Genomic DNA, 27346 nt, shown 5'->3' with positions numbered 1-27346 from the left:
TGTTGTTTATTATATTATATTGTAAACCGTCATGTGGTCTTTTGAAGAACAGTATATGAATTTCCTAAACACCAGTAGTAGTAGCAGCAGTTTACTTGACATCGGTAGTTCCATTCTATGCAAGTTAACTACAGCAGAATTACATGACTAGTGCACCCTGAGAGCAACTGTAATCTTAGCCACTCTCCCAGTACCCCATCATATATGGTTTTTAAACCTGGAATGTTCAAATGCAGGGTTATTCAGCAGAAACTGGATGGGAGAAGAAGTCAGAAGCACCACTGGACATCTCTAAGACTAGAAAAGATTTAAGTAGATTGTCTGCCCATACATACCTATGTTTCACCATTTGCAAACATTAATTGTATGCAACTGGTTACCAGCGAAAGACTCAGGGCTGTGAAATGCATTTGGACCTGAAGCAACTGCACAAAGCTGCTGTGTTTGCTTTTGGTTCTCAGGAGACCAAAGAGCTAACTAAATGGAGGCTGGCATTGCCAGGGAAGATGACATCTCAGACTGCTAACTCTTTATTGTCATACTAGCTCAGAGTTCTAATATACTGTTTTGGCTTTGAGGTATATTTATTGGATTTGAGGACCAGAAAGATGAAGTAAAGCATTTGTGTTTACTGAGATAATATATATGAAATCCTATGATAATTCTAAAGCAGAACATAAATATGTATTAGTCACTTTTCAGCTAAATAAGCCCTCAAAGAAACGTACAAAAATAAAACAGAGTTCACTTATAACATTTATGGTAACTAAGATGTGTTAACATTTCTGTTTCTATTAAGCTCAGATAGAATGGCTAACCATTAAAATGTCCAAGCAAACTATATTTTCCTGATTGTCCAAGAAGGCAGCAGACCACAAGAGAGACCTGCAGTTTCTGCAGCAGCAGCAGGTATAATGGATGGCTATGCCCCATCTATAATGCCCCGTCTATAATACTGGAAGAGGAAAACTGCTGGGATCAATTTTGCTGAAAATTCAAAGTTAATCTGTTCAGAAGAAAATAGCATTGTTCCTAAGCGACAACATAAAATGGATTACGAAAAAATAAAAATTACTGTGTCTGCCATCTCTGCAATACACACTCACCAAGCTTTTTTAGGAATCAATTCTCTCCTTGGTAAAGGAGATAGTTTTGAATTATTTTTGACCACATAAGCAATTCATGAAAAATTAGTTTATATGTTACTTACTATACTGTATTAGCTTTTCCAAATCTGTAACAAATTTGTTATCTATTTTATAGTTGTACATATTTGTTATAATTAATGGCTAAACAAAAATATGTATTACTAATAGCAAACTCAATTCTCTGTGTGCCGCTCCTTATGTAATCAAAATAGCATCATCTATGAACAAAAGACCTTCAGCAGACTTATAAGAACCTGAAGGCTTGCAGATGTACAAAACCAAAGGGAGCAATACCAAAAACAGCAAGGACGACTAAACAAGCTCAGTGGATATTTGGCTAACTGTCTGGGGGAGGAAGGAACAAAAAATCAGGAGGGACAGAAAAACGGAATGGCCAGAAAACTGAACAGAAGCACTCCCTCCACACTGCAACATTTTGGTGTAATGTTAGTTACTACTACTATCCACCAGCACAACAATAAAGTCTGTAAAGTATGGAAAATACACACCAACATCCTTGTTTAGGATTACAAAGGAAAGATACAATTATTTTACCCACTGTCACTGACAGGAGAGACAAAGAAACACTATGGTAATTCATTTTACTGCGCAGCACAAATTCTATCTTCCATATAAAGGGACAAAAAAACACAGGACTAGATCAGCATTCACTGGTTCACCTTAGAGCAATTTCTACTCAACACAGGTGTTAGCTAGTTACAGCCTGTGCTAACAACTGGCCAGACAAAAGATTAAATCCATAATTTACAGAATTTTACTTACTAGTTACTTGCATTTGTAGTCTTCCATTGTAGTTATTACTGTTTCCAGATCTTGGGGAGGCTGTGGCCATGTCAGAGGCTGCAACATCAACCTATTTTATTAAAAAATGAAAAGTTTCACTAAATACCCACTACTAGGAATTTACCACTTAAATATACAGTAGAGATTTTTTTTAAAATCATCACGATATTTTGCTGTATTTTCAGTCAGCCTTGCAAATCAGTCCACAATATTTACTAGTTCTCAAAAAGGGTATCAACTTCCCTGTCCACACATATCCATGCGTTACAAATTATTAATCAATCTATACCCTCATTTCCTCCTCTAGGATGCACACCTTAACATGGTCAGAGCTTGGAAAAGTTACTTTTTTTGAACTACAACTCCCATCAGCCCATTCCAGTGGCCATGCTGGCTGGGGCTGATGGAGTTGTAGTTCAAAAAAGTAACGTTTCCAAGCTCTGAACATGGTAAGCAGTTTGAGAGTATGAAAGAACCTGACAGCAATGCCGTCAGGAGTCTAGACCAAGAGGCTAGATTCCCAGCAGGGTCACCCAAGGCAGAATGCTCAAAGCTGAGACACCAGACTAAGATGCATCCAAACTCAGAGGAAGGATATACACTGAACAACTATATAAAAGAGATGCAAGGATGACAGATTCATTCACGGAGGAACCATATGATGAAGTACTAGAGATTTTAGAATGTGAGGTGAAAGCTGCTCTTAAAGTATTTGGAAGAAACAAATCACCAGGAACAGATGGCATACCAATAGAGTTGATACAAGTTGCTGAGACTCAATCTGTCCAAATTTTGACACAAATTTGTCAACAAATATGGAAAAGAAAACAATGGCCCACAGACTGGAAGTGTTCAACATATATCCCACTTCCAAAGAAAAGGGATCCCAGGGAATGCATTAATTATCGAACTATTGCCTTAATATCCCATGCAAGTAAAGTAATGCTCAAGATTCTACAACAAAGGCTCTTACCATATATGGAGCGAGAAATGCCAGACGTCCAAGCTGGATTTAGAAAGGGAAGAGAGGCACCAGAGATCATATTGCAAACATACGTTGGATAATGGAAAGGACCAAGGCATTTCAGAAGGAAATCACCCTGTGCTTTATAGATTACAGCAAAGCCTTTGACTGTGTAGATCATGAAAAACTATGGAATGATTTAAAAGAAATGGGGGTGCCACAGGATCTGATTGCCCCGATGCGCAACCTGTACTCTGCACAAGAGGCTACTGTAAGGACAGGATATGGAGAAACCAAGAGGTTCCCAATAGGAAAAGGTGTGAGACAGGGATGTATTTCATTACTGGTTTCTGATAGTAGTATGGTATCATCTGCATATCTTAAATTATTGATATTTCTCCCTCCAATTTTCACACCTCCTTCAGCTTGGTCCAATCCCGCTTTTCGTATGATATGCTCTGCATATAGATTAAACAAATAGGGTGATAAAATACACCCCTGTCGCACACCTTTTCCGATGGGGAACCAATTGCTTTCTCCATATTCTGTCCTTACAGTAGCCTCTTCTCCAGAGTATAGGTTGTGCATCAGGACAATCAGATGCTGTGGCACCCCCATTTCTTTTAAAGCATTCCATAGTTTTTCATGATCTACACAGTCAAAGGCTTTGCTGTAATCTATAAAGCACACGGTCATTTTCTTCTGAAATTCCTTGGTCCATTCCATTATCCAACGTATGTTTGCGATATGATCTCTGGTGCCTCTTCCCTTTCTAAATCCTAAAATTTGGACAGATTCAGTCTCAGTAGCTTGTAGCAACTCTATTGGTATGCCATCTATTCCTGGTGATTTGTTTCTTCCAAGTATTTTAATAATAATAATAATAATAATAATAATAATAATAATAATAATAATAATAATAATAATTTGTGTGTCGCCTATCTGGCCAGTGGCCACTCTAGGCGACGTACAACTCAGTTACAATAAAATACATCATAATAATACAATACAAACGATAAAAATTATAAAACAATGACAGTTCAGAGTAATAGGCAATTAGTCATAGAGATTAACCCTCCCCGGAAGTCCCGAAGGCCTGTCTGAAAAGCCAGGTCTTCAAGGCCTGGCAGAATACATTCAGGGAAGGGGCATGCCGGAGATCATACGGGAGGGAGTTCCAGAGAGTGGGGAACGCCACTGAGAATTTTAAGGGCAGCTTTCACCTCACATTCTAAAATTTCTGATTCTTCATCATATGGTTCCTCCGTGAATGAATCTGTCATGCTGGCATCTCTTTTATAGAGTTCTTCGGTGTATTGCTTCCATCTTCATTTTATTTCATCTCGATCAGTCAGTGTTGATTATTCAATATCCCTACTTGTGGTTTAAATTTCCCTTTCATTTCTCTAATCTTTTGGAACAGGGCTCTTGTTCTTCACTTTTTGTTGTCCTCTTCTATTTCTATACAATAACTATTGTAGTAGTTCTTTGTCCCTACGAACTAGTCGCTGTATTGTTGCATTTAGGGTTCTGTGTTTCTATCTCCTCTTGCTTTTGCTTTCCTTCTCTCTTTATCCATTTTAAGGGTTTCACCACTCATCCACTGAGGTCTCCCTCTCTTTTTAACTAGAGGTATTGTCTTTTTGTATTCTTCCCTGATCATGTCTCTGACTTCACTCCATAGTTCTTCTGGTTCTCTGTCAACTAAGTTTAAAGCCTCAAACCTGTTCCTTGTTTGATCTTTATATTCTTCTGGGATGTTATTTAAATTGTATTTTGGCATTATGATTGCTCTGTTGTTATTCTTTAGATTTATTCTGATTTTTGATACGAGACAGCTTTGCTATGGGCGGTATAAAAACTGAATTAAATAAATAAATAAATAAATACGACCAGTTCATGATATGTACTGCAGTCTGCACCTGGTCTTGTTTTCACAGAAAGTATGGAACTTCTCCATCTTCTGCTACCAATTATATAATCAATTTGATTCCTATATTGACCATTTGGTGACGTCCTCTTCTACAGTCTTCTTTTCGGTTGTTAAAAAAATGTGTTCACAAGAAACAAATTATTGGCTTCACAGAATTCAATAAGTTTTTCTCCTGCTCCATTTCTGTCTCCTAAGCCCCATTTCCCCACAATTCCTAAGTTCTTCTCTCTTCCCTAGTTTTGCATTCCAGTCTCCCACAATTATCAGCACATCTTGTTTTGGTGTGTGATCAATTTCCTTCTGGACACTACACTTTAAGAAGGATGCAGAAAAACTGGAACAGGTTCAGAGGAGGGCAACGAGGATGATCAGGGGACTAAAACAAAGCCCTATGAAGAGGGACTGAAAGAACTGGGCATGTTTAGCCTTCAGAAGAGAAGACTTTGGGGAGATATGATAGCAGTGTTCAAGTACATGAAAGGCTGCCACACGGAGGAGGGCCAGGATCTCTTCTTGATCATCCCAGAGTGTAGGACACAGAATAATGGGCTCAAGTTACAGAAACAATATTTCAACTGAACATCAGGAAAGACTTCCTAACCGTTAAGAGCAGTACAACAATGGAACCAATTACCTAGGGAGGTGGTGGGCTCTCCAACACTGGAGACATTCAAGAGGCATCTGGACAGCCACCTGTTGGGTATGCTTTAATTTGGATTCCTGCACTGAGCAGGGGGTTGGACTCGATGGCCTTATAAGCCCCTTCTAACTCTATAATTCTATGAAATTGCAGCTACTCCATTCCCAGCCATCTTCAACTGCAGTTAGCTTATCTAATTACATCCAACCACTTCAGAAATCATGCCCCCTCCATCTATATAAGCTTTAGATATATTTTTTACTAGAATATCTGAGCAATTAATCACAGATCCTTAACAGATCTGTTTCAACTTCATCTTTCCAATATTTGTGTATATTCACCTGGTGGCTTCCCAAGACTGTTCTCTAGCCTGCTCTCTGTCCTTGACCTTCTCCAGTTGCTAGGCCATATTCTAAAAAAAGACGCTGCTAAATCTATGCTTGCCAATCTATCCCAATTAAAAACAGGGAGGATTTACCATCTTTCTGTAACCATATGCATCAGGCCCTTAATAATAATTAAAAGCAGACAAACAACTCTGGATCTTTGGTGCATATATGCCTAGTTACTGGAATTATACAGAAAGGCTTTGGCAATGAGGATTTAGCAAGAAGTAGTTTAAATAAATATAAAACTAAATGTAATTACAAAACACAGAAACAAAAAAGGAACTAGGTCTCAAGTTAATGATTTAAAGATTGCCTAAAATGTATGCATACCTTAATAAGAGACTCAATAAATGACTCAAGTAATGACAAACACCTGGCACTCATTAATGCAAAAATGGAAGATGTTTATTTTGATCTTGATAAGTTTTAATAGTTAGAATAATAAATGTGAGTGAAAAGAAATACCTTAATAAATGTTATATATTCACCAATCTTGATACAGATTCACACCATGCCTAGAGGCTGGACTATTACTAGGAGGCAGCAGCCAGGATCACCAAGGAGCAGGTGACTCCCTGCTCTGCAAAGCTGCTGCCCTTTCCTTATTCTGTAGAAGAGACCACCCCTTGCCTGCTGTAAGTAACAGCTCCACCTGGGCTGACATCCAGGGGCAAGGGGGTATAATAACTGGGCCATCATGCACCTCAGTTAGAAGCTGGACTTCTACTAAGCATGGGCAACAACAAAGGGGGACGGGGGCAAGTACTCCACCAAACAAGTGGTTCACCCCCACCTAGTATATTTTGCCAACCTAGAAATATACTTTCTCCCCCCCCCCTTCTTTTTTTCTGTTGTCTGCGCCCCTCAAGAATTTTTTCTGGTGTCATTGTTGCTATTAAGAGGCAGCAGCCAGAACCATCAAGGAGCAACTGAGTATCTCCACCCACCCACTCCTCTGTAAAGTTGCTGCTCTTTCCTCCTTCTGTCACCTAACAGCTGCAGAAGAGCCCATCCCTTGCTACGGTGACAGCTCTACAGGGACTGACATCCAGGGGCTTAGGTGTATAACAGCTGGGCTGATGTGTACCTCAAAGGCTTCGTTTGAGTGGTTGATATGCGTTAAGGGCAGACTCAGTTGGGGAGTGCTTTGGGAGGGGACAATTACAGTAGTCTCAGGTAAGGAGGAGAGGTATGCTGTGAGAGAAGGGCATGCCAGGTATGGGGGATACAACACAGAAAATTAGTGGCTGTGTTGTCTGCCAGCCAGCCACTTCTCTAGCCAGAGGAATTGTGGTTGTTCTATCAGCCAACTCTCAGACCTGTGAATGCTGCTATTAAATGCCAGGTTAGTTTGAAATAAAATTTCTCTCATCCACAACTTGATGGTGGATGAGAAAGCTCACATGCCTTGTATTACTGAGACCTGGATGGGTCAGCAGGGTGGAATTCATCTTACCCAGCATTGCCCACCTGGGTAGTCAGTTGAGCATCAGGCAAACTTGGGGGTCAGGGCAGGGGGTTGCTATAGTTTATAGGAATTAAATCTCTCTCCGGGGCTTCCTGTACACTGGCGTAGGGCTGTAGAGTGTTTGTGCCTTGCACTGGGCAATCAGGACAGATTAGGGATTCTTCTGGTTTACTGCCCACCTCACTGCCCAGCTGTCTCCCTGCCTGAACTGACAGGAGTGATCTCAGCGATGTTGAAGATCCCCAGGCTATTAGTCTTGGAGGACTTCAACATTCATGCTGTGATCACCAATTCTGGGGCAGCTCAGGACTTTGTGGCCACCATGACAACTATGGAGCTGTTCCAACATGTCATCAGACCAATTCATGTGGCATACCACATTCTGGATGGTCTTCTCAGCCAGGCAAAAGAGGATGATCTGTAGGTGGGGGATTTTAACACCAGTCCCTTCTCATGATCAGATGACTTCCTACTGAGTTTTAGTCTTTTAGCAGCTTTCCTCCTCTGCATGGCAAGAGGGACCCTATTAGAATGATCCACCCTCAGGAACTGATGGATCCAATTAGTTTCCAGACGGTTCTGGGGGATTTTCTGGTGGGTATGACTGATGCTCCTGTCAAACCCCTGGCTGATTTGTGACATATGCAGATGACCTGGGCTACTGACATGATTGCCTTCTCCTACTTGATAAAGCCGAACTAGCTCCTTGGTATACACCAGAGCTTAGGGGAAAATGAAACAAGCAGTGAGATGGCTTGAATGCAAGTGGAGAAAAGCTCCAAACGAATGCAACTGGACACTAGCGAGGGCTCATTATTGAGCCTACTCAATGGCAGTGAAGACAGAAAATAAGTACTTTATTGTATCCTCACTATGCCATCCATCAGAGCTTTTCCAGGTATTATTGGGCATTTTGTATACTGGCCTGAACGAGTTGGTGGAACCAATGGTGACTCACTGTGACTTCTTTGCAAAGCATTTTGAGGCTAAAATTGCTTGCATCCTCCAGGACTTTGACTCTCCTATTATAGCAGGTGAATCTCAAAAAGTATACAGAATGTCTAATCCTGTTTTGCTGGTTGAACTTCAGTTGATATGGCCTGAGGATGTGCACAAGGTGCTTGGATCGATGCAGGCAGCTACATGTGCTCTGGATTCTTGCCCTTAAAACTAGTAAAGAGGGCACAGCTAGATGGCTCAGGGAGGTGATTTAATGCCTATTTATGAGAAAGAACAGTCCTTCCCTGCTTAAAGGAAGGGGCAGTAAGTCCACTCAAGAAGCCTTTCTTGAATACAAAAAAATTAAACAACTACCGACCTGTCACTAATGTTGCCTTCTTGGGTAATGTTATTAAGCAAGCAGTCACTAATCAGATCTAGGCTCTCTTGGATGGGAATGATTTTAGATCCATTTCAATCAGAATTTAGGCCTGGTTTTGGCATGGAGACAGCCATGGTCATCCTGTAAGATGTCCATTGTCAGGAAAGAGAAGGGGAGTGCAACTCTGTTCATCCTTGATCTCTCAGCAGCTTTCAATACAATTGACCATGGTACTCTTCTGGAGTGGCTGTCTGAGTTGGAAGGGGGTGGTACTGCTTTACAGTGGTTCCAGTTCTACTTGGATTATCATCTCCAGATGATGGTGCTCAAGGGATGCTGCTCTGCCCCATGAACCCTCTAATGTACTGTGCCACAGGCATCAGTTTTATTAACCATGCTGTTTAACATCTACATGAAACCACCAAGTGGAGTCATCCAGGAATCTGGAGTATGTTGTGTGTTATTTGCATACTGATGACAAGTCTATTTCTCTTTTGCAACCACAGATGTGGCAGTAGATGTGCCAGACCAGTGTTTGGCCTTTGTGACAGACTGGGTGAGAGCCAATAAACTGAATTACAATCCAAATATGGCTGAGGGACTGTTAGTGGGTGGTTCCTTTGACCAGATAGGTAGAGTTCAACCAGTTCTGGATGGGGCTGCATTCTCCCTCAAGGAGCAGGTGCATAGTTTGGGGGGACTTCTGGAAGCATTTCTGTCACTGGAGATTCAAGTGGCCTCAGTGGCATGAAGGGTCTTCCATCAGCTTTGGCTGGTAGCGGAGCTGCAATCTTATCTACACTCTGGTAACCTCTAGGTTAGATTGTTGCGATCCATTATACATGGGGCTGCCTTAGAAGACAGTTTCAAAACTGCAGCTAGTGCAGAATTCAGTGGCCAAATTGTTGAATGGAAGTAGGTTTGATAATATAACACTGATCTTTGCACAACTGCATTGGCTGCCAATTAGTTTCCGGGCTCAATTCAAAGTGTTGGTTTTGACCTATAAAGCCTTACGCACATCAGGAGCCCAACACCTCAGAGACCACCTCTCTCCACATGAACCTACCTGGAGCCTGCATTTGTCATCTGAGGCCCTTCTTCATGTGCCACCTCCAAGGAATGTGCAGGGGGTGGCAACACAAGATGCAGTAAGCTACAAATATAATAAATAAAATAATAAATAATCATACCTGTCAAAATAATTTAGGAATGGGGTGCTTTTCTTCCCTCACTACCCTGCTCTGTACATGCAGGTTGCTTCCCCCATTACCATTCATCTCTTTTGCTGCTTTTCATCCATCATTATTCATGTGCTGGCATTCCTAGTTACAGAATATAGTACAGTTCCACAGCAGCAGCACTTTTTCACCCTGCTGTTCTCTTCTTTTACTTTAAGCTTCAAAGGGCCCCCAAAAGACAAATAATAGTTCAGGCTGTCAGAATAGCTTAGGCACATAGGTTGTACTACATTATGCATTTCATAGTAAATCTAACCAATTTGCTTCTAAAGAACAGGTATGGAGTCACACAGTAAAAAATATACACTACTCTATTCTTGGATGATAGTTCTGAAAACTATAAAAATTGCAGTACTTGCATCTGGTAATTTGTTGCAACTTAAAGCTTCCTGAAGCAGAAATTATTATGGGGAAAATTATCTCAGTCCTATCATTTCACCTAGGAACTACTGGGAACAAGAAGTGGAGTCGGTGAGTGGTCTATAACTTATCAAACAGAATTACTCCCTCCACCCATGGATAATTTCACTTTTCTAGATAACAGAATATAAATATAAAAATGCACCAGTGACACAAGTTTGCCAGACAGAAGTAATAAGATTATCACCTCATAGAAGAATTTGAAGCAAACTTCTCAGCCCCTCTACCAGCCCTGGCTTGGCGGAAAATCTGCACAAAGTTATCTATAAACCAACCACATCCCTTAACATTTTAAGGGGTTTTTTTTAGGGGGGGAGGCTTCCAAGTGTCACTTATTGATGTTTTTTCTTTGTGCTAGAGTTCCAGAACTTCCACACAGTTCTGAGAAGTTATTCAGATGCATTAAAAAAAGCACTTTTCCACTGACACCAAAACTGTTGTTGGAAAGTTAGCCAACACAACAGGAACAGCACAGCCACCTGTGTCAGAATGAATTATCAATGGAAAATAGCCCATTGCAAATACCTTTGCTTACCACCACCCCATCCCCAGTTGCAACACTGAAAAGTATCTGCCCTCCAACTTTGCATAACAGTTATGCTTCCTGAGTCTACCAAAGTTAAAAGAACCATGATGATGGGAAGTGACATAGTCTAATTGTTTTGCTTGAAGAGACCAATCATCATCAATTCAAGTATTCTATTTCTAACAGTGACCAGACAGATGACCCTGAAAAACTCACAAGCAAAGCATAAAATAGTCATCCCCTTTTATTCACAGAGGTACACTGCCCCCAAATACAGAGGTTCTATTTTATAGCTATTATAATAGGGATTTTCCAATGTACAACCTGCCAAGTAGGGTTGATTTGATTTAAAACCAGGGCTGTGGAGTCAGAGTCGGAGTCATGGAGTCGGAAGCAATTTTGGGTAGAGTCAGAAGAAATGTACCAACTCCGACACCGGCTTCAAAATAAATTTTGATTTACAATTTTTTTAAAATATAAATTCATAGAATCATAGAGTTGGAAGGGGCCTTGTAGGCCATCGAGTCCAACCCCCTGCTCATAGCAGGAAATCCACAGCTAGAGCATCTCCCGCAGATAGCTGTCCAGCCTCTGCTTGAAGACATCCAGCGAATAGGATCCCTTCACCTCCCTAGGCAGTCGGTTCCATTGCCGAACTGCCCTTACTGTCAAGAAGTTCAAAATGTCAAAGAAGCTTCCCATGAAGTCAGCTGCAGTTGAGCATTTAACCATAACTCAAGATGGAAAACATTTTGCGTGTCATTGTATGACACAGGACCCAGATGAAGACAAATGCTGTGATGCCAAGATCAGGCACATATTCAGGCAGTGATAAAAATGCTCCTATGAGAGCTTCCAATTTAAAAAGACATTTACAACCCTTTCCAGGGCTGTGGAGTTGGAAGCAATTCTGGGTGGAGTCGGACAGTAGAAAAATAGAGGAGTCGGAGTCGAAGGTTTGGCGTATCGACTCCACAGCCCTGTTTAAAACAAATATATTTAAATCATGATTTAAATCGCTTCTCTGAAGAACTCAATGATTTAAATCACAGTTTAAATTACTAGTTAGGAAGATTCTATTTAATAATCATTTTTAGTAGAAGTACATTATTGTTTAATATAATCTTAATACATATTTGGAGATGTAGGTTTCATTGAGAAGGAAGGTACACACTAAGCAAATATTCTGAATTTTTTTCTGATTACTTTTCATCAAAAAATGGGATGATAATTTGGTCATTTTAGTATTAAAGCAGAACTAACTTATGAAGTCATTCAGGAGATAAACCAGATTGAACTGTTCAACGAATCATGATATATTTGTCATGATGTCCCAGAATCACCACCACCAAACAGGCTTTTAAACTGAACTAAGATTGTTGAGTAAGAAAACTAACCAGAAGAACAAACAACATTAACAAAACACGCACATGACTTTTTGAATGGTTAACTATTTCAGTTTTTAGATAGTTCTTCAAAAATTAAATTTAGGCAATTTTAACCAAGTCAACATGAGAAACTTAAAATATTGGTAGTACAGTTAATTCAGTCTTCTTCTCCTTCACTTTTGTCTTCCTTGTTCATTGTCTAGAAAAGAAATACAAGCTTTCCACCTTTTTCACTTCCCAACTTTCCCCCCTAATTTAGAATGAATTTAGTCCTAAGGAAGAAAACATTCTCTCTACACCTGCCGAAGAGGCCACTGGTGTTAAGAGCTGGGATCTACTCCATCTTCCCAAATTCTCTATTCACTGACCTTCTCTATCTTTGCACTTAGATAGAGGCAAATTCTTGAGTGAGTGAGCAAGTGAGCGAGAGTAAGAGAGTGAGAGCGACAGCAAGAGCGAGAGAGCACTTCATTTACCCCATCTGCAGAATAGGACTAATCAGGTTATTTCACATCTCCATAAACTGCTGTTAACATATTCATAGAATATCCTCAGAAGTTGTATAATTAGTATTTATGATTATATCTTTAATCTAGGCTCTTTTTATTAGTTGTTTTAAAAAAAGTTTGAAATCTGATTTAAATTAAAAATTCTGTTTAAATAAAAAAATCTAATTTTTTAACTTTTTTTTTAAAATCACTAGTTTTTATCAACCTTGCTGCCAAGAGACTAGAGCATCCTGAGCCACAATTCATTAAGGCTTAGCTTTGGAACCTGCTTTCAATTCCAAGGCTCACATCTGTATTAATAATAATGCTCTGTGCATTATTTTTACTTAATATTGCATAAAAACAAAATACCTTATATCATCATCCATAAAATACAAAGGCAGTGTACAGAATTTGTACAGAATTAACATTAAACACTCAGCAATAAAAGCACATATACAAAACAGTAAAATATCCAATCCAAGGTAAATTTAAGCATATTGGTACTAAAAGCCAGAGGTGGCCTAGAAGATATATGTCATCAGCAGGTGCCTAAATGACAGCTCTGTTGGCACAATCAGGGGCCAGCTAGGGAGTCCTTATCAGGGGAATCCTCATAAGACAAAGACCAGGAGGTTCCGACTTTGGATCCAGCCCTGGTTCAGGCTCCATCTGAAGATGAGGAGCCAGGACCATCTGTGCAGAGGGCAAGTTCAGCCTCTGACATCAAGGCTGAACGATTCCCAAGTCAAAGGAAGAGGCATCACCTCAAATACCAGCTGGAGACCAGGCCCATCCACAGGAGTGCTCAACTGCAGGCTCGGACTCCTCGGGAGTAAAGGACTGGCTGTAGGTGATTAATAGGGTTGAGCAGCTCAAGCATAAAAATTCCAATGCTAGGCTGGAAGAGCTCCTGGAACAATGTCTGTAAACCAACTCTGTACCTAACCTGGCTGCTAATCACCTGTTGACTACAGACCTGACCTTTGACTACTCTGGACCTGCCTCTTGCCTTGCCCTCAACCAGCATAGTCCACAGACTGTTTGACTCCTGACCTTTGACTGCTCTGACTTTGCTTCTTGCCCAATCCATTTGTTGTTGTGGATTCAGTCTGGACTCTGACTTTGGACTGTCCCTGGATACTGTCTTAGCTCTGGGAAGTCTCTTGCCTCCTGAGGAGCCTAGTGAGAACAGGACAGGCACCTTCAGACAGAAGATGATTTGGTAGAGAAGACACCAATGACAGAAAGCACTTTAATTTATTTGTACCCCATTCTTCAGTCAAAAGGGCTCCCATAGTGGCTTACATACAATCAATTAATACAAGACAGTCCCCTGTCCGCAGCTTACAATCTAACAAACAAGGCACACAAGAAGAAAGAGGCAGGGAGGAAAGAGGGGGGAAAACAACTCAGGCACCAATTCTTAAAGCATTTTTCTTCTCTGATCCCCCAAGAATAATATGGTTCTTACCCCTGTGTAATCACAAGAAGCCCTCACAGAACTGGGATTAGGGATAATGACTTCCAGGTCAAACAACATGACTGCCCAGCCTATGTAATGCTTTCATTTTAGAAGTAAAGCACTGAGCCAGACAAACAATGGAAGAAAAATGGACAAAGTTCCCCTTCCTTTTCAATTTCAGAGAGCAAAGCCAGAATATTGATCAACATGGCAGTACATGGGGCAAAACAACACTAGGTATCTGTCTTCTTTCAGAGTTTAATAAACAGAAGTCTAATTATCCTGAAATGTAACAAGAAGCTTATATTTTTTTCAGTATGTAATTTTCTTTTCACAATATTTATATCACTTTTTGCAGTCTTTGTCTTCCTTAGTTTCTTCAGTTGTAGAGGTTTTCAACCTAATTACATATGTAACTGGCCAGTCCTGGATTTTGCAGTCTATTCATGTACATGAGGGTATTCTCACAGACATTACTGAAGCATGGAACTGAACCAGGGGCATCCCACAGTATCAGGTGATTGTATCATTGTCGGGTAGCCGCCGACAAGATCATATTACTCCAGTTTTGAAGGAGTTACATTGGTTACCAGTTGTTTACCGGGCCCAATTCAAGGTGTTGGTTTTGACCTTTAAAACCCTATACGGTTTGGGCCCAGTTTATCTGAAGGAGCGCCTCCAGCACCGTCAGGGATACCGCTCGACAAGATCAGCCTCTCAAGACCTTCTCTCGATCCCACCGGTTAAATCAGCTAGGCTGGTGAGGACCAGAGAGAGGGCTTTCTCAATATTGGCCCCCACCCTATGGAACTCCCTCCCAAATGATCTCTGACATGCCCCTTCTATGATAAGCTTCCGCCGGAATTTAAAGGCCTGGCTCTTCAGGCAGGCTTTTGGGATGGGTTGAAACTTTTACTGTATGTTTTAATATTTTAATGTTTATGGTATGCTTAATGTCTAATGTATTATTCTGTTTTGTACGTTGCCCAGAGTGGCTGGGTAACCAGCCAGATGGGCGACTAATAAATCCAAGAATAAATAAATAAATAAATAAATTAGTCATTATTTACACATTTTATCCACTAACCAGATTTGTCAAGTAGCCACAACCATCCGTTTTAGTTGCCACATCCAAATTATATTTCAAACTGACTTTCAGAACTTCATTTTCATATGGAAAACATTTTAAATTAGGGACCAGGGCCAGCACCAAAGGGAGGCCAGGTCGGGCCCTGGCCATGGGCCCCTGTGGGCCAGAGGGGCCCCTGAAGGGCCCCTCCTTAGGGTGTGGGGGTAGCACTCCCCTTCTACAATTCTCAGCAGGGTTGACTCCTGACCCTGCCACAGATCATAGAGACGGAGCTCCTAGCCCACCTCCATAGACCATGCGGGCCCATGGCACCAGCACACTCCACCTACCTCTCCTCCCTTTCTGAGAATGCCCTGCACGTTGTGTGCGTGGCTACCATCAATTAAGATGGCAGTAGAAGCTTCTCTAAGGGGCTGATGCCCCAACTGCCATCTTGACTGATAGCAGGCATGTGTGCACACGTAGGGTAGCATACATGCGTGGCATCAACAAAGATGGCAGCAGGGGTATCAGTCCCTTAGAGAAGCCTCCGCCACCATCTTGGTTGATGGCAGCGACCTGTGCGCCCAGCGCATAGGTCATTCGCAGAAAGAGAAAAGAGGTAGGTGGAACAGTCCTGCTATCAGTAGGGGGGCTGGGAGCAGGGGGCTCGGGGCAGGCTGGCACCCAAGGCACCAGCGCTGTTAGAGACAAAAAGAGTTTCCTGTGAAAATTATGTCTTTTCACCTAGATTTTTCAAGATACTGAAAGGTAGTGTCCAGACCAACCTGAGCAGCCTATAATTTAACAATCACCAGTAACTTTCCTTTACTAACAAAAGTACTAAGATTGCAATCCTAGCTCCACTTACCTGGGAGTAAGCCCCACTGAATTCAATAGGACTGACTTCTTTGTAGACATGGATAGGATTGCACTGTAAATTATCTGGACAACTTGAAAAATACCAATTTAGAACAATCAGCTTATTGCAGAAGGCACTGTATCCACCTGCATTATTGCACAATAACCTCATACTGAGATCTTCCTGAATTCGCAGATGCTTCTCCTACAGGGTTAAATATATATACAGTTTCAAAATAGCACCTCCAAAGGATAGTTATACATAAAAATGCTGAAATTCATTTTACCAACATAATATATAAACATACTTGTATAGTTTATAATATTAAAAATACATTCATAATGTTTGCACGTAACTGTATATCATAAACCTTGGCCTACTAAAATATACTGTGCATGAACTACATGCAGGCCAAGCACTCCCCATTTAGCTCCTCTCTTTGCACAAGTGGATCAAAGGGATTGCTTAGCACAGTATTATATCTGAACCCAGGACTGTGGTTTGTTTCATTGTAACAAACCACAATTGTTAAGCATGCAAGACATAGTTTAATGGTTGTATTCAAAGTAGCACTAAATCAGTGTCGTGTCAGCACAAGGATTACTGCACAACTGCTGGATTATTGCTAACACAGCAGGACTCTCCCTCCCTCTCCTACTGCTGCACACCCCCTTAATCTGTTCTAAGGATTCCCCCCCCAACCCTCCACGGAGGGTGAGGGTAGGTACTGGGGGGGAAGTCCCATTGTGCTAGTGATAATCCTTGCGCTAACTAGACCAGTTAGTAGAATACCACCCTAAAGTCAATTAGCAATCATAGTTTCCTAGGGCACAATAGCCACAATCTCGGGTTAAGGCATAACACTAAGCTATTCCCTTCATGGTTTACCCACTTGTATGAAGGGAGAAGTGAAGCACTCAGGCTAAGTGCACCAGAAGGTAGCTCACGCACAGTATGATTTAGCAAGCCAAGGTTTATGGTTTAGCATTATGTGTGAATGTGACCATTAGGTTATAAATTACCTTGAAAGTTATTGTTCCAAAATATAAGTGAAGACCATTTCTCAGCAAATTCTTTGGTTTAGTTTACAAAATAACTTCTTGAAAAATAATTTTAACTTTAAAACTTTAAAGCAATATACCAGTTGTTTTTTGAGTCATTCCAAGATTGATGGCACTTGCAGATTTTTCCAGTAAGTTGCTATACAGATATTGGGCAGTATTCAACCAACTCGTCCCATCAGCTCAAGGATTATGGCTACCATAACAGGACTTCCCTCCTCCTCTCACCATGCACAACCCATGTCTTCCCCAAATATGCTCCGGAGGGATGGGGGAACGCCTGAAACAGATTTAGGGGGTACGCGGGGAGGAGAGGAGGGAAGTTCTGTTGCACAAACAAATTCTTGCACCGAATGGAACTAGTTATTTAGCACTACATTGAATACAACGCTCCAGCTGCTAATAATACCTTCAGCACAAGATCTAAGTCATCTTTCTAAATACTGTATATTCCTTCATATAGCCTAGTAATATTTTCTTTGGGTCAGGATTAACCTATTATCCTGCAATTTCATAAATGTTTAACCAAGATTTCTCTCCAGAATTTTTAGATAATTAAACATAACCAAAAAATATTTATACTTCAAACCATGCTCTATAAAACTGGGCTTTTAACTAACCATTGTTTGTTTTAAGCCTGATCCCTGTTTTATATGACATGCTAAGCCTTTGAAACCACAATTAAACACAACAGAAGTCCTGTTCCTGGATGCACTAGAAGGGATGGGGAACACATAAACCCAACATTTCACTCAGACTCATGGAGGCTCATCAACATAGTACATGGTTACATGTTAACAAGGCCAGTAACTGATTCAATTGTTAGCAGTAGCAGGCAGTGGAGTGGGACGGTGTTGCTTACCTGGCTTCCCAACACAAAGGTCACTGCTAGTAACTGAGAAGGGGAGGGGCAAGGTGGCAGGAACATCAGTGCAATGCAGATACAGTGGCAGAGACAATCCAACACTCCTGCCCCCCCCGCCCACACTGATCTCCCTGATCCATCGACCCTTCGCCTCTCAGTCACCAGCAGCAACCTCCATGTTCAGAAGCCAGGTAAGCAATGCCGCCCCACCCTGCTGGCCGCTACTGGTTTTAAGGGTTATAACTGTGAGCTTTAACCTGCCAGATTTCATTTTATCCAACTTATTTTAAAACAAATACTTAGTAAATGCCTTTTAAAATCAAATTATATCTAACACTGATTTTTATCCACCGTGTTATATGATGAACTCCCAGAACCCACCACATAATCCTCCACCTTTCCCCACCGCTTCCACTTCTCCATCCATCTAACCAGCAATTTCACAAGCACTCATTTAGCATCTAAACTGCCTTTTTCAGGCAAAGGGCTTCATTCCTTTCTGGGCAACATTCTGTGGGCCACATGCAAAACTGAGCAGAGCAGTGAATATGAATTTCATCTTGTACAGTAGGGTAGTTTCTACACACACTCACACACATCTCTCTGTCCTCCATCCAAGCAAGCAAGCCTCATTTTCAGAACTGAAGGACACGAATTACATCCACAACAAATTCTACCTGCTAGAAAAGATGCCAAGAATGAGGCATATACTTCCATCTCTGGTGGACCTGTGTCTGAATTCAGATCTTTTGGGGGGAGGCTCACAGAGAACCCCTCCAGATTACAGGGGAGAATATTATGTGTATCTCTGAATTATTTTTATTATCTGTACATGAAGGTCAGAATATGGACATTAAATCGCCATCTCTGTTATCTTTTCAGTGCCTATTGAAGACTTTCCTCTTTCAACAAGCCTTTTAAGTTGAGACCTTATCCCAGTCTGTGTCTGTGTTGGAACTGCTTTTTAATATGTTTTTATTTATTTTTTTAAACCAATGTTTTTAATCTTTTTTTAAAAACGTCTGGAAAGCTTTTTTAAAAAAATGTTTTTAAAAATGTTTTGTTTTAATGTATTTTAAAGTCTGTTTTTATTATGTTTAAAGTGTTTTTAGTGTTTTTGTTTGCTGCCCTGGGCTCCTGCTGGGAGGAAGGGTGGGATATAAATCGATAAATAAATAAATAAATAAAATTTAAGGACTTGGTATCATTTTTACTCCTGGCGGCACGCCAGACAATGGTTCAAAGATAGAAAGAACGAAAAGACTTGAATATCTCTACTTGGCTGAGAAATGAATGGAACATTGGTTTACTGGACAAAATCACTCACACACTCCGTTTCTCCCATGGACTGGAAAAGGCAGAGAACTTTATTGCCACATGATGGAAATTTATTACACATGCTTCAGAACATGACTTACATGGACCATTGTGAGCTACAGCAAAACGTATATGGCTGAATTTATTTATTTATTTATTGCATTTGTATACCGCCCCATAGCCGAAGCTCTCTGGGCAGTTTACAACAATTAAAAACATTAAAAACAAATTAATTTATTTTCCTTTTTACATATCTGAACAGCAATATTGCCAGTTCCGTGATTTCCCAGGGGGTGGAAGCAGGGGAAATAATGCTTTTTTTGGGGGGGGGGGTATATATCATATTGGGACATTAAATTACAATATATTGTGACCTATGTCTTAATCAGGGCCTCCTGCAGCTACCATCTTATCAGGAAGTCCATTCAGCACAACATAGGAAATGGACCTTTAGTGTGGTGGCACCTACCCTGTGGAATTCTCTCCCCTTAAATATTAGGCGCCATCTCTCAACACTGTTAGAGCCTTTCTATTTCAACCAGTCTGTGTCCGTGTTAGAATTGCTTTTTAAGATGTTTTTAAACCTTCTTTATATATGTCCGTGTGTGTGTGTTTTTAACCTTTTTTTAAAAAAAGATGTTCTGAAAGCTTTTTTAAAAAAAATGTTTTTAAGATGATTTGTTTTAATGTATTTTAAAAACCTTCATTATGATGTATTAAAGTGTTTTTAGTGCTTTTGTTTGCCACCCTGGGCTGCTGCTGGGAGGAAGGGCGGGATATAAATCAAATAATAAGTAAATAATTATATTATACTGGACGAATTGTAATGCCCAGGGTTTTTTTTTACTTGTTAATTTTGTTAAATTTGTTCTTTAATAAAAAAAATATTTAAAAATCAGAGCTGAAGGACATTCTGGCCAGGCAAAAACAATGAAGCATGCTGTGAGACAACACTCGTGAGAAGTGTGGTCCGGGGAGAGATGGTGTGCCTGTGGAGAGTCCCAAGGGCCTGCCAGAGACACCTGGAGGCACACATTTCACCCCTGGGCCTGAAGTTACCTACCCTTGCTCTAGCTTACTCTACCCAAATGCCCACCCATCCCCCACTACTCTAGGTCTTCCTCTATTCTCAAGCAGAAATTGACAGGAAGATTAGCACTTTAACCACCCATTCATTTGGTCACCTTTTATTTGGAGATCATCTTAAGCACCAAGTATGTTTTTTGGCAAAGAAAGGGGCTGCAAATCCCACTGATCTGAATAGTAGTCTTAAGCACATCCTCAGATAATCTCTTTCATTTAAATCAATATGACTTACAACCTGATCCTACATATGTTTACTTGGAAGTCAAATTATGTTCAATGGGGCTTACTCCAAAGTATGCATAAGATTGTAGTCTTAACTTTGGCTAGACCATGCCCAACAGAAATAATAAATCAGTTGTATGCATTGTAGAACAGGGGCAGGAACCCTCTGGACCACAGGCTTAATGAGGCTAGGTCTCTCGGTTTGGCCCTCCTGGCTATTTCAGCCAAGCCACAAGCACCTGCCAATCACCTGATATGGGCAGATAAAAAGGCAGCTGGGCCAAAAGGGGCTTCTGAAGCACTGCTGTTCAACTGCACACCTGGCTTCTGAAGAGCTGACAAGCAAAGCAAGAAGTCCTGCACTGTGTATTGAAATCCTGACAATCATCTGATTCTCAGGGCTTCAAAACACCATGTCACCTGAAGTCATTGTGAAAACAGGTGGCTGGCAGGTGCACGGCCCTCCCCATTTGTTGAATTTGGCCTGCGGGGGGTAGGGGAGATAAGCATCTGGCCCACTGGCCTGATCCAGTTCCTCATCTCTGCTACAGAATGTTGTTCTTCACTTTCTTATGTTGTGACCCAAAAGTGGGTTGCACCCCGATTTAATGTGGGTTGCAGTAATTATATCGCTACCATTTTTTATTTTTAGGTCTTACTTTATTTCTTTAAGAAAGACAAGGGAACCCCTTTACCTTTAATAGTCATGTGGAAAAAAATATTGTGACAGCTATATAGCTTGTTACTCAGACATGAGGAAAGCAACAGCAAAGATTTCCTGTAATTATTATTAAATGGATTTCTATCCCATTTTGTGGAATGTATACCTTCCCGAGGAGTTACATTAAAATGTCAAAGTCTAAAGTAGCAGTAAAGCCAATTAATAACATGAAAATAACAGCAGCAGACAAAACAATAAAATCATCAAATGCAGACCAGAATAAAAAGTATAGGTTTATCCTAAAAAACAACAGAGATAGAGCCATATACATTTCCTCAGGGAGGGCATTCCAGACATATGGGGTTGGTACTCACCAACCTAACCACTTTCACCAGTGGACCACAGAACAGGGCCTTGAATACCAGTCTTGTTTCTAATAGGTACAATGTAGACAGTCCTTCTGACAGCCTGGGTGCAAAGTGCTTAATGTTTTAAAAGTCAACACCAGCACTTTAAATTGGGCCCAGAAGTGAACAAACAGCCAGTGTAACTGATGTTAAATAGTTTAATAATATCAGAATTCTTGGCTACTAAAAGTGTTCTTGCTACCACATTCTGCAGTAATTGAAACTTCTGTATCATCTTTAAGGGCAGCTCCATGCAGAGTGCATTATAGTAAATCCAACCTGGGTGTCACTGAGGCAAGATTTGCCTTCTCTGGATAAGGCAAACTAGCCAAAACTGGTTAAAAGCACTTCTGGTCACCAATGTCAGCTGCGCCTCCACAGATAGCACGGAGTCCAGCAGCACTCCCAAAATGTGCACTTGGCCCTTTAGGAGGAATACAGTCCCAATCAGAATATAGTTTTCCCAACCTACAGGACTTGTTTACCCTCATCTACCCCAATACAGTAGGGCCCCACTCATACAGCGGGATACGTTCCAGACCTCCGCCTAAAAGCAAAACCCGCTGAAAAGCGGAACTCCATCAATAAAAGGGTGCCAGATGCCCAAAAAATGCCGTAAAAGCGGAACAAGCGCCATATGAGTGGGGCCTTACTCTAATTGAAAACTGCCATATTAGCGCAACGCCGAAAAGCGGGCCACCAAAAAGCAGGGCTCTACTGTACTGCCTCCACATTCTGTTCAGAGTTTCCACTGCCTCCTTGAGATAAGAACTTGGAAAGGAGATGTGGAACTGCGTGACTTCACCAGCAGTTTTATGTAGGCATTAAAAAGTATAGGGAGATAAAATGGAACCTTGAGACATCCCAAAGGCCAATAGGTAGGAGTCCACCAGCAACACCTTCTGAACTGGACCACCCAGGCAGGAGCACAGCTACTAAAATACAGTGCCCCCAAGTCCCATCCCAGACACATAGTCCAAAAGGATATAATGGTCAATGATACCAAAAACTGCTGAGAGGTCCAGGAGAACCAAGAGGGTTGTGTTCTCCCTTGTCCACTGCCCAGTACAAGTTATTCACCGAAACAGTTTCTGTCCTTAACCAAGACCGGTAATCTCTGACCCATCTATCCACTGCAACAGTTTCTTCCTTCTAGTTTGTTTCCTCCCAATTTTTCCTGGTTTTTAAAAGTGTTTTCCTCCTGTTTCCATGTAGTATCAAAACAAGTGGAAGGGCAGTATTTTATCTGAGAAAAATAAATTGAAGACACAGGTTCGCAGTTTGGGTGTGCTCCTGGACTCAGCTCTGAACTTGGAGGCCCAGGTCTCTGCAGTGGCCACAAGTGCTTTTGCCAGAAGTTAAGTCTGGTGCGCCAGCTGCGCCCGTTCCTGGAGACGCCTGATTTGACTATGGTGATGCATGCCTTAGTTACATCCTGTTTAGATTACTGTAACACGCTCTACATGGGACTGCCTTTGAAGACTGTTCAGAAACTTAAACTGGTACAAAGAGCTGCAGCCAGAGTGCTAACTGGGGCTGGTTATAGGGACCATACGACTCCCTTGTCACAACAGCTCCATTGGCTGCCAGTTTGTTTCCGGGCACAATTCAAAGTGCTGTTTTTGACCTATAAAGCCCTACACGGCTTAGGTCCAGGCTATTTCTCAGACCGTATCTCCCTATATGAGCCTGCCCGGGCCCTGAGACCTTCAGGGGAGGCCCTTCTCTCAGTCCCAACACCTTCGCAAGTGCGTTTGGTGGGAACATGAGATAGGGCCTTTTCGGTGGCTGCCCCTAGGTTCTGGAACTCCCTTCCTAGCGAGGTACGAATGGCCCCTTCCTTGCTATCCTTTCATCAGCAGACAAAGACTTTTTTATTCCAACAGGCTTTTAGTATAGAAGGTATTTAAGATAGGACTCTATAACGTTGGTTGTACTGTCCAGTGGTATTACCTGTATTATTTCAAAAAAAAAATTGTATTTTAGGTGTATGCTTCATGGTTTTAATGTCGTGAATAGTTTAATTGTATTTTAATTGTATATTTTTGTATGCTTTTATCCATATGTAGTTTTTATCTGTAAGCTGCCCTGAGTTCCAGCTTTGGAAAAAGGACGGGGTAAAAATAAAGATTCATTCATTCATTCATTCAGGGAGCATAAGTTTTTTCTCCAGTTGTCTGAACAAATTAGTAGGCTTCCGCCAAATATGTGCATTAGTAGATTGAAGGCATACTAAAATCAGAAAGGAATTACTTACATTTACTTTCGACAACCATAGCTATATTCATTTTTTGTATTTTTTTAAATCCTCTGTATAATTACAGATAAACCCATCAAAGCCAGTTGAACTTACTTCTGAGTACACCTGAATAGGAATGGGGACTTTAATCTGAATAACCTTGGGGAAAATTGAAACCAAGCAATCTTTATTCCAGATTAGTCAATCTGGAACACTTTTGTCTCTAACTCTGTGCATCACCAGTACCATGGTTTAAGCATGACATGAGAAGCAAGCCTCTGGCTCGCATTCTTCTCCTTCCCCTTTTGTCTTTCCAAACAGATGGGAAGACTTTGGGAATTCCAAACAAACCAACTTGTGGTTTCTGAAGCTGTCTTATTTAAACTGACCAGTTAGCATTAAACTATTATCTTCACTTCAGGCAAAATGATAAGCTATGTTTAAGAGAAGACAAAATAAAATCTTCCAAAGCGTTCATAGCCATGTGAAAGGAAAAGAGGGGAGCACTCAAGCCTGAGGCTCACTGTGGCTCATACATATTGTGCTAAACAAGCCTTTCCCAACTAGTGGGCCTCCAGATGTTGTTGGACCACAACTCCCATCAGCCTCAGCCAGCATTGTCAATGGTCAGGAAAGTTGGGAATTGTGGTCCAACAACATCTGGTGGCCCACTAGTTGGGAAAGGCTGTGCTAAACCATGGTTTAGTGTGATGTGCAAATGTGGCCTACAAAATCAAAACATTAAGCAACAATTCCATGTTGCAGGTTGGGGTTAAATATAGGTGCTGAATCTGAAATGGGTGATGGCTACTGTTATAGAACACCTGGCACATCAAAAAAGACACATTTGAACATGTGCTTAGGTTTCAAGCCATGGTTTAAGGCACATACAGCATCAACTGTGCTAAAGCTAAAAACATGTCTGGATCTGGTCAGTGCCTGGGAGATCCCCTAGAAACCCTATGTACCTTGGGTTCCATGATAGAAATACAAGATATAATATATTCCATTCATACTAGTAGAAACTTAATCAAATTCCCAGCAGCGCATATTCAACCAAAGAGATTCACAAACACAAAGTACTTGAATATTAATTGTAGAGTTGCCAATGTTTTGGGAGAACCTCAGCTCCGCAATACTTGAAAGAACAGGCACTGTCACATTACAGTTTACTTCAACACTGAACTACTGTCTCTATTACGCAGGCCTTTCTGATCAAGTTTCAGAAGAACCCCATTACCCACCTACTGCATAACACAGTCTTTCTAGCATGCCTTTTCATTATTAACATTCTTTAAGGCTACATCATATTTTACATTTGCTTAGAAACAAGTCCAATCAGACTCAGTAGGACTTAACATTCAACTAAACATGCATAGAATCCACTTACAAATCAGATATTTCAGATATGTGGTGAAAGAAAGAAGCATTCTGGTAAGGTATGATCACCCCTCACAGGCCTTCTATCCCCTTTGCAGACAGAATTAGAGAAAAGCAATCTTGTGCTGTGTTTTGGGCAAGAGGGAAGGTGTTAAGATAAAGAAGGGATCGGGATAACAGGCTGCAGAGTCACAGTAGGTCATCTCAAAGTGAGAGTGCCTCTTCCTTCCCATTCCCTTTGGCAGAACGAAGGTGAACAGAAATCAAAATGTAGCTAATCTCCTCCTCCCCTTTGGATCAAGAGACAGGGGAGGGCCGCCAATTCACTCAACGCTGCTAACACGGTTCAAGGCTCACGCTGGCCCATCTCCTACGGCCTGCCTTTCTCCCGCCCCTCCCGTCAGTTAAAGATCCCTGAAATGAATAAACAAGGTGACACCAGGGTAAGAGCGCAAAGGGGCTTAAAAGGAGAGGCAGGCAGGCACCCTTCGCCCTCCAGGTTCCCCCTAAACCAGTAGGGCGGCAGGGAAGGGCAAAAAGCGAGGGGCAAACCATGCCTCTTTCTCTCATCCGTTCAAACGGGACGGGTCAAATACGGAAACAAACAGCCCTTCTCCCACCTAGCACCCAAAACGTGCTTCCCACACACACCGTTTTCCTTCTCCTCCAGAGTCTTAGTCAGGCCATCGCCAGGAACGGATCGGGATTGCTGGCGTTGGCTACGCAGCCTGTTTATTTGTCAAAGGCTGGCTGTTTTCCTGTCTCTCTTACCGTGGCTCCGAGCCCAGCTGCTTGGTGGTGGTTGTGGTAGGGCTGCCGCCGCCCCCTTGCTGTGGCGCAGGGTCGTCCCTTCAGCCCTCGGCACCGCTCCCAAACGCCGCTGCCTCTAGTGCCAACGCCGCCGCCACAGCGCAACAAAATGATGCCATCTCACAGCAGAGGCATTGGAGGCTCTCCTCACAGAAGAGAGACAGAGAGAGAAAGCACTCCGCCTCCCGCCTGCCACTAGCGGCGCGCGCACTAACCGACGTAGAGGAAGAGGAGGATCCGGCGCGAGACTACCCAAACGCGACCGAAGCAGGGAAAGGAGGGGGCGGGGCGCTGAGAGAGAGGGGGCGCTGAGATGCGCGCGCCCTCGCTCGATTGGCATATAGAAGGAACCGAGGAGATGGAACTTGTCAGAGCAAAGAGCAGCCGTTTGATTTACTGCTCTCCGCCGGAACGGAGGTCCCGGGCTGAACCATTAGCTCGGAAAACTAAGGGGTGGAATGTCTGAGTAGCTTTAAACACAGAGCCCGGACTGAACCAAGTCGAAAGAAAACGAGAGGAAGGAAGCGTTATAATGAGTTAACGGGAAATGTTGGGGTGTTGATTTTTTTAGAGTTGCCCAAGGGGGCATTACTGGATTTTTAAAAATTATTAATGCATACTGTGTGTGAGAGAGAGAGAGCGCTACTTGGCTCAACTGTAACAGGATGGGTTGGCCTGTTAAACGAGCCTCTGCACTAGTAACCTGAGTAAGCTTTTGCCTTGTCAGCCGATTAGGCACAGCTGAAAGATCATCGAAGGCAGCATTCCTATATTCACTTACTTGGAAGTGAGCCCCAATGAACACACGTAGGGAGTGCTTGTGAATAGAATGCATAGAATTGGTTTGTAAAGTAACAATTAACTAGAGGAGGAGTGTGGACGATTATCTAGTTGTAAACTAATCTGACCCACATTTCTTTTCCCCAGTCTGACCATTTGGCTAGGGTTTGTTTCCTTGTTTGTTGCAGGAAAGCAAAACATATTTTAAATTTATAGAGCACTTAAGTTTGTGCACCTCCACCAAGGCATGTGTCCAGTTGAATTTAGAATGTACACAAAGCTGGTGTAAGACATTTTGCTGCCTAAGGCAGGAGCTGACAGAGTTAGCAACTGAATCTTACTTGAGCTCTGGTAAAGGGACAGACTCCCACCACACCTGTGAGCAACAGTCT

General features: G+C 41.8%; 1 protein-coding gene across 4 annotated transcripts in view; it reads right to left on the bottom strand.

The window, feature by feature from the left end:
- WWP1 (WW domain containing E3 ubiquitin protein ligase 1) overlaps positions 1-26573 on the bottom strand; it is a 123233-nt gene extending 96660 nt beyond the window's left edge. For 2 of the 4 annotated variants that reach the window (XM_061602485.1, XM_061602513.1), the window contains exons 1-2: positions 26136-26573; positions 1932-2022 (exon numbers count right to left, since the gene is read on the bottom strand). In XM_061602485.1, the coding sequence (XP_061458469.1) occupies positions 1932-2001 (70 nt within the window). In that variant the 5' untranslated portion in view covers positions 2002-2022; positions 26136-26573. Of the gene's footprint in view, positions 1-1931; positions 2023-9736; positions 9824-26015; positions 26110-26135 lie in introns of those variants that run through there. The other 2 variants (XM_061602494.1, XM_061602505.1) reach the window with 2 other exon arrangements.
- Positions 26574-27346: the final 773 nt, after the last annotated feature.

The sequence above is a fragment of the Rhineura floridana genome, chromosome 1 (genome assembly GCF_030035675.1).
Source record: "Rhineura floridana isolate rRhiFlo1 chromosome 1, rRhiFlo1.hap2, whole genome shotgun sequence".
Taxonomy (NCBI): Eukaryota; Metazoa; Chordata; class Lepidosauria; order Squamata; family Rhineuridae; genus Rhineura; species Rhineura floridana.
Note: the sequence above shows the minus strand (reverse complement) of the source record. Positions and strands in the feature narration are given on the sequence as shown.